This window comes from Ochotona curzoniae, unplaced genomic scaffold (assembly GCF_017591425.1).
Source record: "Ochotona curzoniae isolate NIBS_2020 unplaced genomic scaffold, NIBS_Ocur_1.0 contig_2210, whole genome shotgun sequence".
Classification (NCBI taxonomy): Eukaryota; Metazoa; Chordata; class Mammalia; order Lagomorpha; family Ochotonidae; genus Ochotona; species Ochotona curzoniae.
In genome coordinates this window covers 3,018,315-3,036,039 of record NW_024465369.1, presented here as the reverse complement: position 1 = coordinate 3,036,039, position 17,725 = coordinate 3,018,315, and the positions used below count along the sequence as shown (strand labels likewise).

Genomic DNA, 17,725 nt, shown 5'->3' with positions numbered 1-17,725 from the left:
ATACCTGCTTAATAAGAGATAATAAAACATGGAATTTCACTCTGATACTTTATTAAATAGATATCCTTGCTTAATTTTGATCCTCTGTGATTTATAAATCTGCATGTCTAAAGGGATCCTTCAAAGAATTTTCTTCTAGAAAATATATGCCAGTTGTTGTAAGGGCGAGGTAATTTTTTCCTAACATGTAAATGCTGGTTATAACTTTAAAAATGGGAAATTTTGTAGTCTGAAAATCTTAGCAAACAACAAGCATCTTTTGCTCTGTATGCATATAAAAAAAATACAACTAAAGTGCTATATGTATCAGGATCATCGTTATTTAAATGCTCTTTTTTTTCAAAAAAGATTTATTTTTACTGAACAAGCAATTTACAGAGAAGGAAGAAACAGAGATAAAGACTTTCCATAAAGCTGGTTCACTCCCCAAATGGCCATAATGTCCAGAAATGAGCTGATCCGAAACCAGAAGCCAGGAGCCTGTTCTGGGTCTTCTGTGTGGACACAGGGTTCCTGGATGGGAAGTGAAGCAACTGGGATACGAACTGGTGTCCATATGGGGTCCTGGCACTTATAAGACGGGAATTAACCAGGTGCGCCATTATGCAGGGCCTATGTAATTGCTGGTAACGATTTCATAAAATAAGAGAGATAACATCATTATCCTGAGGAAAATGACAATTATGAGAACATTGATAAAGCATGTGTTTGAAGTTAACGTGTTCTGTTTAATTCTTATGTAGCTATCTAGTCATTTGTACTATTACTGAATCACCTATCAAGGTCATTTAGCTTTAATTGCTTTGAAACGCTGCAAGCATCCACTCTAAGAAATGCCATTGCAGTTACAGCCAAGCATTTTGAACAACATATTCAGTATAGTTATTTCTGTATACCAAAATTACTTTAAGTGTGTTGTTTCTTGTATAATTAAATATTATGTTATTTTGGATTGTTCTCCAAACACTGAATTTTAAGTATTTTTTTAAATGTTTATTCATATGGAAAAAAATCTCAGATAATTATCTTCCAGTTTATAAATTTTATCTAGAACTCAGTTGTATTTTGCTGTGTATTTTTTTTGTAATTTGTTTAAGAATGTGATGGGAAAGGGACTAGAGCCTTCTATTTACTGATTCACTCCTCAAATGACCACAGCAACCAGGGAAGGGCCAGGAGAAAGGCAGGACACAAAATCTCCATCTGGATCTCCCTCCTGGCAAGGCAGGGATCTTGGGTCATCTTCTGCTGGCTACCTAGGCATGGAAGCCTGGGCCTGGATGGACGGTGAAGTGACCACTACAAGAATCATTGCTCCGCTACAATATGCCAGCCTTGTAGGCAGTGACTTAATTCACTGTACCATAGCACCAGTCTCTCATGTCATTTCTTAATTGCGATATAAGAATACAGTAATATGGGTGGGTTTTTTAAATAATTTTTTTATTACTGTAAAGTCAGATTTACAGAGAGAAGAAGAAACAAAGATTTTCCATCCTCTGGTTCACTCCCCAAGTGGCCATCACAGCCGGAGCTGAGCCAATCTGAAGCCAGGAGCCGAGAGCTTCTTCTGGGTCTCCCATGCAGGTGCAAGGTTTCAAGGCTTTGGACTGAACTTCACTGCTTTCCCAGGCCACAAGCAGGAAGCTGGAAGGGAAGTGGAATAGCCAGGATACGAACCAGCATCCATATGGGATCCTGGTGGATGTAAGGCTAGGATTTTAGCCACTAGGTTATTGTGCCAAGCCCAGTAATATGCTTTTATTTTCTAGAAACCATGTCTTTCTTTGGTTTGTCCCATCAGATTTTTCTTTTATTTGATGATGCCCCAAAACATCAACAGCCCCACAGCAAAGACCTAAAAGAGAAAATGAACACTAAGTAATTTAGTTTGTATTGATGACTGCCTTTTTCAATTTCCATTAATCACCTACAGTCATTTATTTCATGATCTTTAAAATAGATGATGAATTAAAGGGTTGCATTGTTATCAGATAACTAAGGAAAAACATTGGAGTGACATTATTTTAGGTGAGTTTTCTAATGATGTACAATATTGCTTTCAAATTGATTAAGATATGGGAGAATTAAGGAATTTTTTTCTATTTATACTTTCCTCCTTCCTTCTTCTCTCTGTCCCTTTTCCCTCCCTTTTTCCTTCCTTCCTTCCTTACTTCTTCATTCTCTTCTTCTCTCCTCTCCTTCCTTCATTCCCTTCCTTCCCTCCTGCCTCCCTCCCTTTCATTTCCATGGAAGAGGACCTAAGTCACCCATTCCCACATAGGCTGAGGTTGGCCATTTGGTCCCGCTGATTGTCTGGCATTGCTGGGTCAGAGCTTGCAGCTTAAGACTTGGTGCTGCGTGGACAAGAGTCCCTGCCACTCATGTAACAGGTTTGAACTAGATTCTGGGCTTCTGCTCTCAGGTTGTCACAACCCTGGCTGTGGTGAGCATTTGGAAAATGATCCAGCATATGGATGATCTCTATCATTCAAGTAAAATGAGAATAAATAAGTAAAAATTTATTTTAAATTTACATGGTATTTTAAAATAGGAGATCCCCATACATTTTTTTAGTGACTTTTTTTTAAATAATTAGGAAAATGTAATAAGATAAATGAGAGCAGGGAGAAAGTGTATGGAATTTCTCAAACCTGTCAAAGCAGTTCTCAAGTTTGTTTTCCATTTGGTGGCTTATGCGCATCGCTGGATGTTTGATTTTTTTTTTTAAAGATTTATTTTTTATTATTTTTTTTATTGGAAAGGCGGATATACAGAGAGGAGAGACAGAGAGGAAGATCTTCCGTCCGATGATTCATTCTCCAAGTGAGCGCAACAGCCGATACTATGCCGATCCGAAGCCAGGAGCCTCTTCTGGGTCTCCCACGCGGGTGCAGGGTCCCAAAGCTTTGGGCCGTCCTCGACTGCCTTCCCGGGCCACAGGCAGGGAGCTGGATGGGAAGCGGGGCTGCCGGGATAGAACAGGCGCCCATATGGGATCCTGGGCGCGCAAGGCGAGGACCTTTAACCACTATGCCACTGCGCCGATTTTTTTTTTTTTTTTAGTTTTAAAATTAGTATTATTTTATTTTGATAATCTTTACATAGTTGATTAGGGTGCAAAGAGTCAGGGGCTGCAGGAAAGTAGCTAAGACCATTGTTTCTACTTTCTTTCTCTCCTTTTAAATTTTTATATCTAGGGGAAGGGGGAGATAAAGGGAAAAGCCCCAGCCAATCTCCTACCCATCCCAGGTCCCCGATGTGGGGCCTGCTCCAAGGGCACTGCTCAAGTGGATTTGATAGTGCAACAGTTCTGAATTGCTGCCAATCTTGCCATTCCAAGCACGATGGAATCTCTCCAGGATCCACTGGCTGACATAGTCCACCTTAGAGTCTCCATTTGCCCAGATTGTTCACTGCCAACATGTGGTTGGTGTTGTTGATCGATTTGTTCTGTCTCTGTCCTCTATTGTGGTACCAGGTGTCTTCTGCAGGTTCCAATGTACTGCCATGTCCCCCATGTGCACCTGGATATGCTGTCCACCTTCAAGTGCTTTCACTTGTTTCTACCAGAAACAGTTCTATCTAGGACCCAAGTATGCACAGTGCCTTTATATATGGAAATAAAACATCGGGGTAAAGTCTGAATGACTCTGAAAATCTAAATAAAGAGGGTGAAATCACAAGAAAACCAGCACAAATCTTGAGTAGGAAGAATCAGAAACAAAACAGAGATCTCATTAGTGGTGGTAAGGAGATATAGATCAGAACTGAACCTTGTTGAAGTGGAGAACTCTTAATAAATATCCTGACTGGGCTACCGCTGACCCAGAAGATATACCTTCCAGGAATAAATACCATGCCCTGGGAATAAGGGCAATGCTAAAATAAAGCTGCCCTTAAAAAGCCTAGCACGAAATGTTGAAAGAAAGTAAAGATCTACTTGCATTCAATCTGCCTGCCAAAAGAAAAGTTAACATAATCCCTCTTGGAGGAAGATAACATTAGTCGTAACTTCTGTGACATTTTTCATATATGATATCTGGAATTAAACCAGAAAATATAAAGCATACTTGAAAAATATGACTAAAAGATTGAATACTAGAGCAAAACAGAAATGGGACCTATGGATGATCAAATAGTGTCGCTGTAAGAAATAGATTTTATTTAGTTAAAAAAATCAAGGAAAATGGATACAAAAACAGATGAAAAGATGGAAAATTTCAACTGGCAGTGTATTTTAAGAGGATCATAAGAATTTTCAGTAGATTCTCATGGACACTTAGAACTAAAAAATAGAGGCCTGTATTGTAATATTTCCTCTTGCAATGAAGACACTCCATATGGGTGCTAGTTTAAGTCTTGGCTGTTTCATTTCCATTGAAACTCCCTGCTAATGCACCTGGGAAAGCAGCAGAAGAGTGTCCAAGTGTTTGGGCTCTGTAACCACACACATGCAGGCCGATATTTCTTGCTGTGGTCCCACTCAGCCATGACCATTGCAGCCAATTGGAGAGTGAATTTGTCGATAGTACATTCTGTTTCTGTCTCTCCTCCTCTCTCTGTAACTCTGTCTTCCAAATAAATAAAAAGTAAATTCTCAAAAAAAAAAAAAAACACCTGAAAAACAATGTATCTAGAATAAAGAAATCATTGTGTATGTGTAATAGCAGATTTGATACAAGAAAACAGAATTCTCAAACTGGAAGATAAAAGTATCCAAACTTTGCATCAGATTAGCTTCCTAAGATATCTGCATTATTCCAGTTCTTACCTATATCCCCAAAAACTACCCACTTTTGCCCCAGGTCTTCTTTTTTCCTGATTATCTTTTCTGCTTTTTAAATGTATACAGCCAAATCAAAATTATAAATGTCTATATTATACACATGTATACCTGTGGAATGATTAAATTATGATAATTAGATATATTGCTTTATATCCTCTTAATTTTTGATAGTAGAACATTAGAAAACTAGTCTGTCTACAATGCTTAGGAATACGTTATGTTATTAACTATAGTCAAAATGTCAAAATAGATGTCTTGATTTCCTTTCTCCTGTCTAATATAAAAAACCTATTTCCACAAATCCATATTAAAAAAAAACAATGTTAGGAAATTTTGGCAAATGGCATTGTGCAGGAGAGTGGTGCCTGATAAGACAACACAAAACACAGTTATTTATACTACTTGAAGTGCACAAAAGCCTACGCAGACATGTAACTGACACCACACATATTTGGCAACTATTCAATGGTAAGGACCTCTGCTTCTCAGAGTGTGTTTTCCAGAAATTTAGGGAAGCAAACATTTATTTCCAGAGAAAATGAAATTTAAAAAATTTGTTATAAAATCATAGCAAGAAATCAAGCCAGGTAGCCACAGTTCAAACCTAGAGTTAATAGTATGGTCTATCACCTACTCAGCAACTGCAACAACCAGCTGATCAGGGCAATGGACTGAGCCGGGTCCTATGCTTGCTAGAACACACAGGAATCTGGACTGGGAATACCTCAAAATTTCTTTGGGGATCTCCCCAGTCGGGATGCCGGACTCAGATTGCCCTAAGCAAGAAAAGACAGAACACGTCAATCAACAACCTCAGCTATCTGTCGGCAGCGAAATACTGGGCAAATGGTGACTCCATAAGGGACTGTGTTAATCAGTGGATTCTTCGACGACCACATCGTGCTTGGAGTGGCAAGACTGGTAGCGATCCATGAATGGTGAACTATCGAAACCATTTGAGCGAGTATCTCAGAGCATGCCCCACATCTGGGACTTGGGGTGGGTGGGAAATTGGGTGGGGCTTCTCCCTCAATATCTCCCTTTACCTCAGATACATGAAGGAAGCGATATGGAAATGATGGTCTTACCCACTTCGCTGTAGCCCTTGAACCTTTTTTACCCTAATTAACTATGTAAAGATTGTCAAAAATATAATCAAAACATATATTTTAAAAAAAGAACAGAAATCTTAAAAAACTTAAACAATGCAACAAAGAAAAAAAATAGTATGGTCTGTCTACAAATGTAATGCCCTAACTCAGTTTCTGCAACTGAGGTTATAGTCAGAGCTTTTGTTAAGGGTGAAATAGAAAACTAATGAACTCTAACCAGGTAACGATGATCTATAATTGTTTAACTTCTTCAGGTTTTGAATCATGTTGGTTCTGGAATACAGTGACATCCAAAACACTTTTAGAAGAGAAACTGTAAGATTTTGTGGTCAGGAAAACATAGCAATCACAATATACCATATGTTAATATGCCATTATCTTTTGGTTAAATTACAAACAACTTATGTAGAAGTCTGTTACCTGGGATTGGTCTTGTGGCATAGAGTGTAATGCCGCCTGTGACTGTAGTGTCCCACATGAGCATGGGTTTGCATCCCAGCTGCTTTAAATGATCTGATTTTATAATAAAATATGTGGGCTGTATATGTGTCTACCCATAACCCACCCATTTGCGGCTCCTGCCTGATATACTCGTTTTTTATTCTAAAAGAACTATGTTGAAAACAACTTTTTTTTTTTTTTCTAGAAAGACACAAATCTTGAATTTCCATCCACTAATTCAGTCCTTGAATGCCCGTAATAGCTGAACTTAGTCCCAGAAGCCTGAATCTGGAAACATCATCCAGATTTCTCACAAGGGGAGTAAGGAGCCCAGTTATTCAAGCCATCATTGTTGCCTCGCTGAGTCTGCATTGTTGAGAATTTAGAGTAAGGAACCGGAGCTGGGAATCAGATTCAGGCACTATGATGTGAATGTCTTAACCACCACACTAAGTGCTTGCTGTCAAAGAGACAATTTCTATCTTCAGTAAGATCTTGTTTCCAAATTAAAACCTTTTAGATTTACTTTTGACTCTTTGCTAACATATTCCATGGCTCAAAACTTTGAAATTATGACTGTTATTGCTATTCTCTTGGACTAAAAGCTTTTCTGTCATTTCTCCTCGTCTGAAAACTACCAACACCTTTTCTGTGGTTGGGTGTTACTTATCCCAGGGAATGTAAGTCTCCTGATCCTTATTTAGTCATCTGTTCTCTCATGTGATGAAATAGCCAGGTTTTGAAAAGTAGGTTAAAATAGCCAGGATAAAACAGTCACTTCCTAAATTCCACTTACCATGCTTTCCCTTGGCTGTTTCTTTTTATGAAGGAATGTTTTCCTAAGCAAATCACACTAACTTTCTCACTTCTCTTTGAGTTTTGCTTGGTGTAAATATGTGACCATACCTGAATTTTTCTGATTGCTTTCCTTGTTGTTAATCGCTCCAGGTAAAAAGAAAATACATAAACAAGATGAGGTTTTCATAATGGAGAGTTACTAATGGTCCAAATCCTTCTCTTTCTTCCTTAATTCCCTTAGCAAACAAAACTCATTTTAAGCTCATTGTCTTAGGTTTCTATGCCTTTGTATTTTTCCTTTGAATAGTCTTGTAAACAGAGCTCATGTCATCTTAATCTTTCTCTGAGTGTTCTCGGGAGAAAATACTTTTCCAGAAAAGCAAGGATAATTCACTCAATGAGGTAAATTCATCTGTTTTTAGTGTACCATTTCTATGAGTTCAGACAAAGCATGCATTATTGTAACTGCCACTAAAATGAAGACACATGTGGGTATATCACATGTTTGTGAGGAAATAGTACAAAACTTTTTGAAATCTGTTCATGCTTGTAGACCAAACAGTTCCTTCCCAAATTGTCCTGTCATGCTGTAAGTCCTTCACACTTTTACCCCTGGCAACCATTTATCTGCTATCTGTCCCTAGCACTTTGCCTTTCTTAATGACATATAAATGAAGTCATATCCTATATAACTTTCTAATCTTGTCTCTTTCATATAGCAAAATGCATTGAGCTTTGTTCATACGCTTGTGGAAAGCAATTGTTTGTTCCTCTTAATGACTGAATAATATCCCCCTGTGTGGTTGACCGGGGTTTTTTTATCCTTGCACTAGTTGAAGTGTGGTTGTCTCCAGTTTCTGGTTATTATAAGGTGAACTGCCATATGTATTCATTGGGTGACTTCATTTTTTAATGGGTGTAACGAAGAGTGGGGCAGTGTGACTATGTGTAATGAGCATGTGGGAGCACACCGAAGTGCTGGAATCCCATATTAGTTTTATATCAATTACCTATTGTTTAAAGAATATTACCTCCCTCTGTCTACTTCTGTAATGTGTGCATGATCCAGGACTTATTCTAGCTCTGAACTAACATGATTTTCTGCCAGGCAGGTAAGACATTTACTAGTGTAAGAGAAAAAGTTATAAATGGTCACATATACTTTAGAAAGCTGAATTCGATAAAAATCAATATAGCAAGTTTAAAAGTAAGTGGTCATTTTATCTCCTTCAGCCCAACTATCCAAATAGTTGGAAAAGAATATAACTTATGAAGAAGTTCTAACTTTTCTCATAAGCTTAACTATAATCCACTTAATTTTACGTGCAGTTATTTTGTTCATAATATTCTTAAATAAAATATTTCATCATTTTTTCATTATCTTGTACATTTTTAAATATGCCTTTTTTTTTTATTTAGATGGGTTTGGGAAAGACAATCCAGGCAATTGCAATAGCTTATTTCTATAAAGAGGAATGGCCACTTTTAATAGTGGTCCCTTCATCTCTGAGATACCCTTGGACAGAAGAAATTGAGAAATGGATTCCAGAACTGGATCCAGAAGAAATCAACGTTATCCAGAATAAATGTGATGTTGGGTAATAAAAATTTTTTAATCTTGTATTGGAAAAATGTTTTCATTATCTGTATTTAATACTCATTGTTCAGAATAAAGTATCACTTATAATAATTTAGAAATAGGAAAGTAGTATGCAGAGTTTTCTTTGTTCATTTTAAAATTTAAATTTTTAAAATCTAAAACAAGGCATTTAAAATTTTAAATCTAAAACATGGCTGGGAAAAACAGTGTAAGATAGCCCAAATGTGTGGGCCTCTGCCATCCATGTGCAAGACTTCGACAGACACAACATCCCACATTGAGAGCCTAAATCAAGTCCAGGCTACTCTGTCACTGATCCTACTTTCTGCATAAATGCACCCTGCTGGGCTGTAGAGAGTGACTCAAGTACTTGGATGCCTACCACCCATGGAAGAAATGTGGCTCCTGCATTCAGCATGGCCCATTCAAGATTTTTGGGGGGCATTAGGTGAATGATCTCTCCACCTTTCTTGTTCTGTTTTTCCAATAAAATATAACTAACAACTTTCTTAAGATATGTTTATTTTTATTGGAAAGTCAGAATTACAGAGAGAAAAGGAGAAAAATCTTCCATCTACTGGTTTAATCCCCAAGTGGCCGCCACAGCCAGAGCTAAGGAAATCTGAAGCTAGGTTCTTCTTCCAGTTCTCCCACACAGATAGAGGGTCCCAAGGCTTTGGGCTGTTCTTGACTGCTTTTCTAGGTCACAAGCAGGGAGCTGGATAGGAAGAGGAGTAGCTGGGATATGAACTAGAGCTCATATCGAATCCCGGTGCATTCAAGGCGAGGACTTTACCCACTACACTAGGCTACCACGCTAGGCCTGATAATAAATAATTTTAAAAAGATTTGCCTACTTATGTGAAAATCTGAGTTACAAAGAGATGAAGAGACCTTCCATTTGCTGGTTCACTCCCCAAATGGCCTCAATATCTGGGTCTGGGCTAATCAGGAGCCAGGAGCCAGGGGCTTCATCCATGTCTCACACATAGGTTCTGGGACCTACATACTTAGAGCACATTCTGCTGCTTTCCCAAGTGCAATAACAGGGAACTGTATCAGAAGTGGCTCAACTGGGCCATCAAATGGCACAGTTTTGGGATGTTGGAGCTGCAGATAGGGGTTTTACCAGCTACTTCTCAACACCGGCCCATAAATAATTAATTTTTTTGAAAACAACATTACTTTGTGATTTTTTTCAAAAAAACATTACTTTGTGATGGCATTTGCTTGTGTATACTTGGGATCATGCATAAAGTTGTTATTCAACTATTAGTTGATTCTTCAGTGAATCCTTCGCAGCAATTGGAACAACACAATATAGTATTGTAGAGCTGTGCAGTGCATAGCAGGGCATTTCACATTTCTTGTCCTACTAAAAGGCGAGCACAATTCCTTAATCAGTGTAATAGCAAAAACATCCCTGGCTCTGGTATAAAAAGATTATGGCTGAAAGAAACGGAAGAAACCACCTAACACAGCAGACTGTTGCCCTAAAATGATCCTTGATCTTTTGATCTTTGTAATTTATACAACTGTAATATTCTTTTATGTTATTGTCATGAAATTATTCATTTACATATTTGTCTACCCTACGTTATTATGAGATTTGGGTAGAAAATGTGTCTTGTTTATATTTGTATATGCAATGCTATGCTCCCAATACAAATTTGTGGAATGAAATAGACGATTATATTCATTAATGCTAAGACATTATTTTTGCATTTTCTGTATTACCAGTGAAAACAGGATAGAGTCCATCTTCTGCAGTTCTCAGCCCTTTAACAGAATAGGCTTAGTATTTTGGGCCAATGTTGTGCTGAAGTCCCAGCAGGAACTGAACTGCTCTACCAGATACTCAGGAAATTACCTTCTGATGTGCCTTGTCAGTTACAAGAATCTTCCAAAGATCAGTTGAAAAAGTTTGCTTTTGGTTAGCCAAAAAATTATTTAAAGATATATTTTATTTTTATTTGTAAGTAGCAGAGAGAGAGAGGTCTTTCATGTACTGGTTCACTTCACTTATGGCCATAGCAGCTGAGCAGTTCTGAAACCAGGAGCCAAGAGCCTTTTCCAGGTCTCCCACATGGATGCAGGATCCCAAGAACTTGGGACATCCTTTGCTGCTTTCCCAATCCATAAGGAGGGAGCTGGAGTAGAAATAGAGCAGCCTGGACATGAGCCGGTGCTCCTATGGGATGCGAGTGTTGCAGGTCAAGACTTTAATGAACAACACCACAGTGCTGACCCCCAGGTAACCAAAATGTTTAAACGTGGATCCTGTTTCATCATAACTAAAGACTGTAAAATACCAAGAGAAATTGAGTTTCCATAGTAATACCATCTCCTCTTAGTTTTTAAGATTATTTTAAATTTATTTTGTTTTTATTATAAAGTCAGATACATACAGAGAGGAGGCGAGACAGAGAGGAAGAGCTTCCGTCCTATGATTTTACTCCCCAAGTGACTGCAGTGGCCAGAACTGAGCCAATCGGAAGCCAGGAGATAGGAATCTCTTCTGGGACTCTCACACTGGTGGTTTGGGCCGTCCTTGACTGCTTTCCCAGGCCATAGACAGGGAACTGGATGGGAAGCGGGGCTGCCGGGACTAGAACCATTGCCCATATGGGATCCTGGCATGCTCAAGTTGAGGACTTTAGCCACTAGGCCACTGCACTGAGCCCTTAGTTTTTATTTTTTCCCCATATTTTTCCTTCTCTTTTTCCCCAAAGAGTAGTGTCATTTGTGATTAATTGGTTACACTGACAAACTTTAATGCATACTTATTTTCTCTTGTAGGGGAATATCAACCAGCAAAGTATCTGTTCTGGGTTATGGTCTTTTAACAACAGATGCAGAGATTTTGATAGATGCATTGAATAACCAGAACTTCAAAGTAGTGATAGTGGATGAGTCACACTACATGAAGTCCAGAACCGCAGCTCGCAGCAAGATTTTATTGCCCATAATACAGAAAGCCAGACGAGCCATTCTTCTTACAGGGACGCCAGCTTTGGGAAGACCTGAAGAGGTATTACAAGTCTATATGCTTTGGGTTTAGAAATAATAAGAAAGGAAAAAGAAAATTATGTCAATCACCTGTTTTGTAATTTTAAATTGCAGATTAGGTCCCTCAAAAACCAGAAGAGTACTTTGGGACTTTGCAGACAGCAGTTAATGATCAAATGTGCATTTTATTTTGACTGATTTAAAGCCTTTTTACATGTGTAGGTATATTGATAAAATGCTTTTAACCTTTTTGTTTTACAAAGTTTTCATTTTTAGTAGATATCTGTAATTTTTTTGTGTGCCTGAGAGTCTTCTGTATTTATATTTATTTGTCCTATCTACTTTGCATTATATGCTACTTAAGATTGCATTGATTGTGCTTTATTTCTTTTATATTGTACTATATAATTTTTCTCTGTTCCTCTTTCACCTCACTAGTCTACTTTTAAATAAGGAGAGAGGAAAGTGGGACATGTGTGCAGACCATATCAATTACTTATTTATAGTAAGGTTTAAAAAACGTATTTAGCTTTTGCCATCTAATCAGGCAAGTAGAATATGGAATGCTTATAGGGTTGGATAAACAAAATGATAATCAAACTCTGAAAAATCTGAGCTCAATATTTCCCGAGGAACAGCTGTCTGCCAAGGACACTGAATCCTAGAAAACATGTAGGATTTTTGCACAGTAGGGTTCCTGGGAGAAATGAAGGAAATAGGAAATATTGTATTAAAGATACCTAGTCTTGTGGCTGGCGCACAGTGACTTTACTGCTAGGTCAAATACCCCTCCCCAGCCACACGCAAACACACACACAAACACACACACACACTCCTACTTTTTTATGTGTGCTTTTATTCTTCAGTGTTTTATTTATTGATTGGTGCTGTTGTAAATTTTTTTCTCAGATTCATTTTTGATTACTAATAGCTGAGCATAAAAACTAAATTTTAAGGGTATTTTAAAAGCATTTTACAGACTTTCTGAACTCACTTAGTAGATTACTACTATTTTAGCAAATTCCTTAGGATTCTCTTTACAGAGAGTCATGTCCTATCCATAGGGATGGTTGCATTTCTTCCTTTCCGATTTAATCATTTCTATTTCATGTTTCTACCTGATTACAGTTACCTTCACTACAGTGTTGAGTGGCAATACCAAGAGCAGGCATCCTTATTCTGATCCTAATAAGGATCAGAATCCTAATAAGAGATCCTAATAAGGATCTCTCTTCGGGAGAAACATTTTTTAAATATATAAACATATATGTATACATTTTACATTCTTATTTTATTTAAAAGATTCACTTATTTATTGGAAAGTCAGATATACAGAGAGGAGGAGAGACAGAGAGGAAGATCTTCCATCCAATGCTTCATTCCCCAAGTGAGCGCAATGGCCAATGCTATGCCAATCCGAAGCCAGGACCCAGGAACTTCTTCCGGGTCTCCCACACGTGTGCAGGGTCCCAAAGCTTTGGGCTGTCCTTGACTGCTTTCCCAGGCCACAAGCAGGGAGCTGGATAGGAAGTGGGGCCACTGAGATTAGAACTGGCACCCATATGGGATTCCGGCGCGTTCAAGGCGAGGACTTTAGCCGCTAGGCCACGCCGCTGGGCCCTAAGTTCTTATTTTTATATGAAATGAATAGATTTCACATTTTTCATCATACAGATTTAAAAGCATAGGGGTTTTACCCTCACCTTCTTCCTTCCCCATTTCCCCCCTCATTATTTTTTCACAGACTACTACAGTAGCATATTGTTCACTTCACTGTAACAACCTTCAGTTTTCAATATTGAAAGATATTTTGACCTAGGGCCCGGCAGCGTGGCCTAGCAGCTAATGTCCTCGCCTTGAATGTGCGGGGATCCCATATAGGCACCGGTTCTTATCCCAGCAGCTCCACTTCCCATCCAGCTCCCTGCTTGTGGCCTGGAAAAGCAGTCGAGGACGGCCCAAAGCCTTGTGATCCTGCACTCATATGGGAGACCTGGAAGAGGTTCCTAGCTCCTGGCTTCGGATCAGCGCAGTACTGGCGGTTGCGTTCACTTGGGGAGTGAATCATTGGACAGAAGATCTTCCTCTCTGTCTCTCCTCCTCTCTATACATCTGACTTTCCAATAAACAAATAAATCTTTAAAAAAACAACAACAAAAAAGGTATTATGACCTAGCAAGTAGAGGAAAGAAGAAAAAAATAAAATTACACATATAATAAAAGTAAACTAAAATAAAGATGGAAATGCCACAGCTCCTTGTATACAGCAGTTTATCCCCAGTTTCCTAATCAGAGAGAAAGCATTTAACCTTTCATTCTAGACTATCCATGGGTTTTCTTACCTTTTAAAAATCAGGTTAAGGTATTGCTTTTCTATCCCTTGTTTATTCATTGATTACTTGTAGGAGATGAATTTTGTAAGGCTTTTTCTACTTTTACTGAAACAGTTTTGTAGATTTTGTTTTTTATTCTATTGATCAGGGTATATTACATTACTTTGTTTTTTGAGTTTTGAAATAGCCTTGCTTTCTTGGGGTGATTCTCACTGGGCTTGGTGTATAATTATTTTTATATGGTGTTTGATTAGGGAGGAAAATGCTGTGTTGAAGATTATTGTATTCTGTTTTCATAAGCTATATTGGTCTGAAGCTTTTTTTTGATTGATTTGTTTTTTTACTTTGGAATCAAGGTAATACTGGCCCTGCAAACTGAGTTGATCGATCCTCTTCTGCTTTTTGAAAAAAAATTCTGGAATATTAGTATTCTTTTTTTAATGTTTGGTATAATTCAGTAGTGGAACTGTATGGGTGTTGACTTTTCTTTGTGGCTAGCTTTTGGCTTTTATGTGATATCTTTACCGGATATATGTCCATTCAAATTGTGTTTTTCTTCCTGAGTCAGTGTTAATACTTTGTCTGTAATTTCATTACATCAGAGTCTTTGCTAATTTGCCTTTTGACTTTTTCTTTGACTCATTGTATATTTAGGAGTATGTGTTAGTATTAAAAGGGTGTTGTTATGATGTATACATGAATTTGATTGTATCCTTTATTTAAAGCTTCATGCTGGAAGCTTAGTCCTTGCAGTGGTAAAGTGAATGTGAGACTCAATCCTATTTGGCTTGGTGATGTGATTACTCATTGCCTCTCACACTACTGCCATGATGGTGTCTCCCATGAGATTTCCACTAGAATCTGAACCACTGGAGTTGCCAAATTTTCTACTTTTGGCATCCAAAACCTGAGCTAAATAAATATGTTTTCTTTATAAGTATCCTTCCTCAGAGGTTTAGTTACAGTAATAAAAAGTAGAAGAATAAAAATGTGAACCACCAAAATTGCTTTGAAAAATACTTCCGCAGTTCCTTAAAACATTGTGATAATTCCATTCCTAAGAATATACTCGATAGCATTATTCATGATACTGAAAACAGAAAACCAGTAAAATAGTTATGAATTTATTAATACATCTCTGCCCTGGAATAGTGTTAGAACACAAAAAGAAATGAAGGACTGTATGTGCAGCAAAATGCATTAAAACACAATACAACATGAAAGCCAGATACAAAAGACTGTATGTTGTATGATTCTGTTCAAATGAAACATACAGAACAAGCACGTTCATGAGGAGAGAGCATTGATTAGTAGTTGCCAGAATTTGAGGGGAGAAAAAAATGGACAGTGACAGCTATTGGGTATGGAATTAATGAAATATTCCAGAATTAGAGACTGGTGATTGATGTACATTCTTGTGAATATAGTAAGTCGCTGAATTATATACTGTGTGAACCTTATGGTATGTAAGCTGTATCTCAATAAGGCTGTTATTTCAAAAGCCATTTTAAAATAGCCATGAAATACTACTCTGGACAGACTTTCAGAGTTGTAAAAGTGAAAAGATTTTAGGATACTATTAATGTGTGAGTAGATTTCAATGAGATAATCCAATATAGTAACACTCATTAAACATTAAAGAGCATAACCTTAACCCCAGTCATTTTCTATTTCTGAAAATGTGTCTGATAGCCCCTAAAAATAAAAAAGTAGACAGATATACAAAGTAATAGTTGCAACATGTTAAACAAACTTGTATTGTTTCAGCTTTTCATGCAGATTGAAGCACTCTTCCCTCAAAAATTTGGAACATGGACTGACTATGCCAAAAGATATTGTAATGCACATATCAGGTACAAGAAACTATTTTCCATAGCTTTTTTTCTTGCATGTTTATTGTGAATATTAAACTTTATTGGTCATTCTTTTCTCCAGTTCTTTTCAAACTTGTGGCACAGATATTGGAAATTATTCAGGTTTATGTGAATAATCTACAGAGAAAATTAAGGAACGTTATACATAATGCCAGAGATTTCAATTTCATTTTTATTTGCTCTTTTGTTATTATATTGAAATTATGTAATTTCTTCTTTTTAAAATTTTGCTTCTTTTTATAATTATTACTGTATGATAAGGTTCCATAGGCCCTGGGATTTCCCTTATCTCCTTCCCCCCCCCCAAGGTGTTCCCCTATATAATTACTGTAGTATGGTTCTTTATACACAGTCATATGTCCATCATTATGGACATGAACAATGCCAGATAGTCCAGTATGCTGTTGTCAAGACATAGTAAACAGTTTCATTGGGAGTCCATCTTTGTCTGAAAGTACAGATGCATACTGCATTGTATCCTTACATTTGGATATGATAGTCTCCATTACATTTACTATATATCCCACTAAATAAAAAGCCACAATACAAAATCAACAATAGGGAGAAAAATAGAAATTACAATACCATGAAGTTAAATAACATGCTACTACATATGATAGTCTCCATATACCATTACTATACATCCCCTTAAATGAAATGCCACAAAACAAAACCAACAACAGGAAATAAAAAGAGAAATCAACAACACCATGAAGTTAAATAACATGCTACCGAATGACTAATGTGTCGCTGAAGAAATAAAAAAGAAAATCAATAACCTTCTAGAAGAAAATGATGCTGCTGTATGATCTATAAGTCATTGAAGAATCTACTGAAAAGAAAATGTTGTTGGAAAGATGAAACTAACAAAAAAAATCAGATCTATGAGATATAGTTTCCTTTCATCTTTGTTGGTGAGATATGTCTCCTGTAGGCAACAAATAGATGGGTTTTGTTTTTTAATCCAGTCTTCTAATCTATGACATTTGATTGATGAGTTTAAGCCATTTGCATTCAAGGTTAATATGAATGGGTGGTGATTTGGTCCTGTCATTTTAGCAATGGGTTGTTCATTGATTTAGCAAATGTTCTTTGCATTTGCCTTTGGTTTTGGTGGGTGCTATTCTTTTCCTCTGTCAAGAGAGCATCTTTAAGTATCATTTGTGGGGCAGATTTGGAAGAGGTAAATTCTGTGAGCTTTTCTTTACCATGGAAGAATTTTATTTCATTTTCAAAAACAAAGGAAAGTTTTACAGAGTATGTTATCCTGCTTTTAGAATGTCGCTCCATTCTCTTCTTGACTATACAGTTTCCTGTGAGAGGTCTCATGTGAATTTAATTGGCATTCCTTTATATGTCAATTGATTTTTTTCATGTGCACATTTAAGGATCTTTTCCTTATGTTCAATTGAAGAGAGCTTGATGATCATGTGTCTTGGTGAAGATCACTTTTGGTCAAGCCTGTTGGGAGTTTTGTGCCACTCACGGATGTTGTTTCTCTAGATTGTTTCTCTAGATTGTTCTCTAGGTTGTTTCTCTGTTGTTCTCTAGATTGGGGAAATTTTTCTTTATTATCATTAAATACATTTGTAAACCCAGCTTCTCTTTCTGCATCTTCTAGGACTCCCATAACTCTTTATTTGGCCTCTTAATAGTGCCTTTCAATTCTTGAATACTTTTTTTGGCCTGATCCAGCTCTGCTTCCAGCTTTTTGTTTGTTTCCCCCTAGTGAGAGGAAATATTTTCTAATTTTTGAGATTCTTTCTTCT

At 37.3% G+C, this 17,725-nt stretch overlaps 1 protein-coding gene across 3 annotated transcripts in view; it reads left to right on the top strand.

Moving 5' to 3' along the window:
• ZRANB3 (zinc finger RANBP2-type containing 3) overlaps window positions 1-17,725 on the top strand; it is a 219,011-nt gene that overhangs the window by 98,495 nt on the left and 102,791 nt on the right. For all 3 annotated transcript variants that reach the window (XM_040971500.1, XM_040971502.1, XM_040971501.1), the window contains 3 exons: window positions 8,560-8,738; window positions 11,540-11,771; window positions 15,850-15,935. In XM_040971500.1, the coding sequence (XP_040827434.1) occupies window positions 8,560-8,738; window positions 11,540-11,771; window positions 15,850-15,935 (497 nt within the window). The remainder of the gene's footprint in view (window positions 1-8,559; window positions 8,739-11,539; window positions 11,772-15,849; window positions 15,936-17,725) is intronic.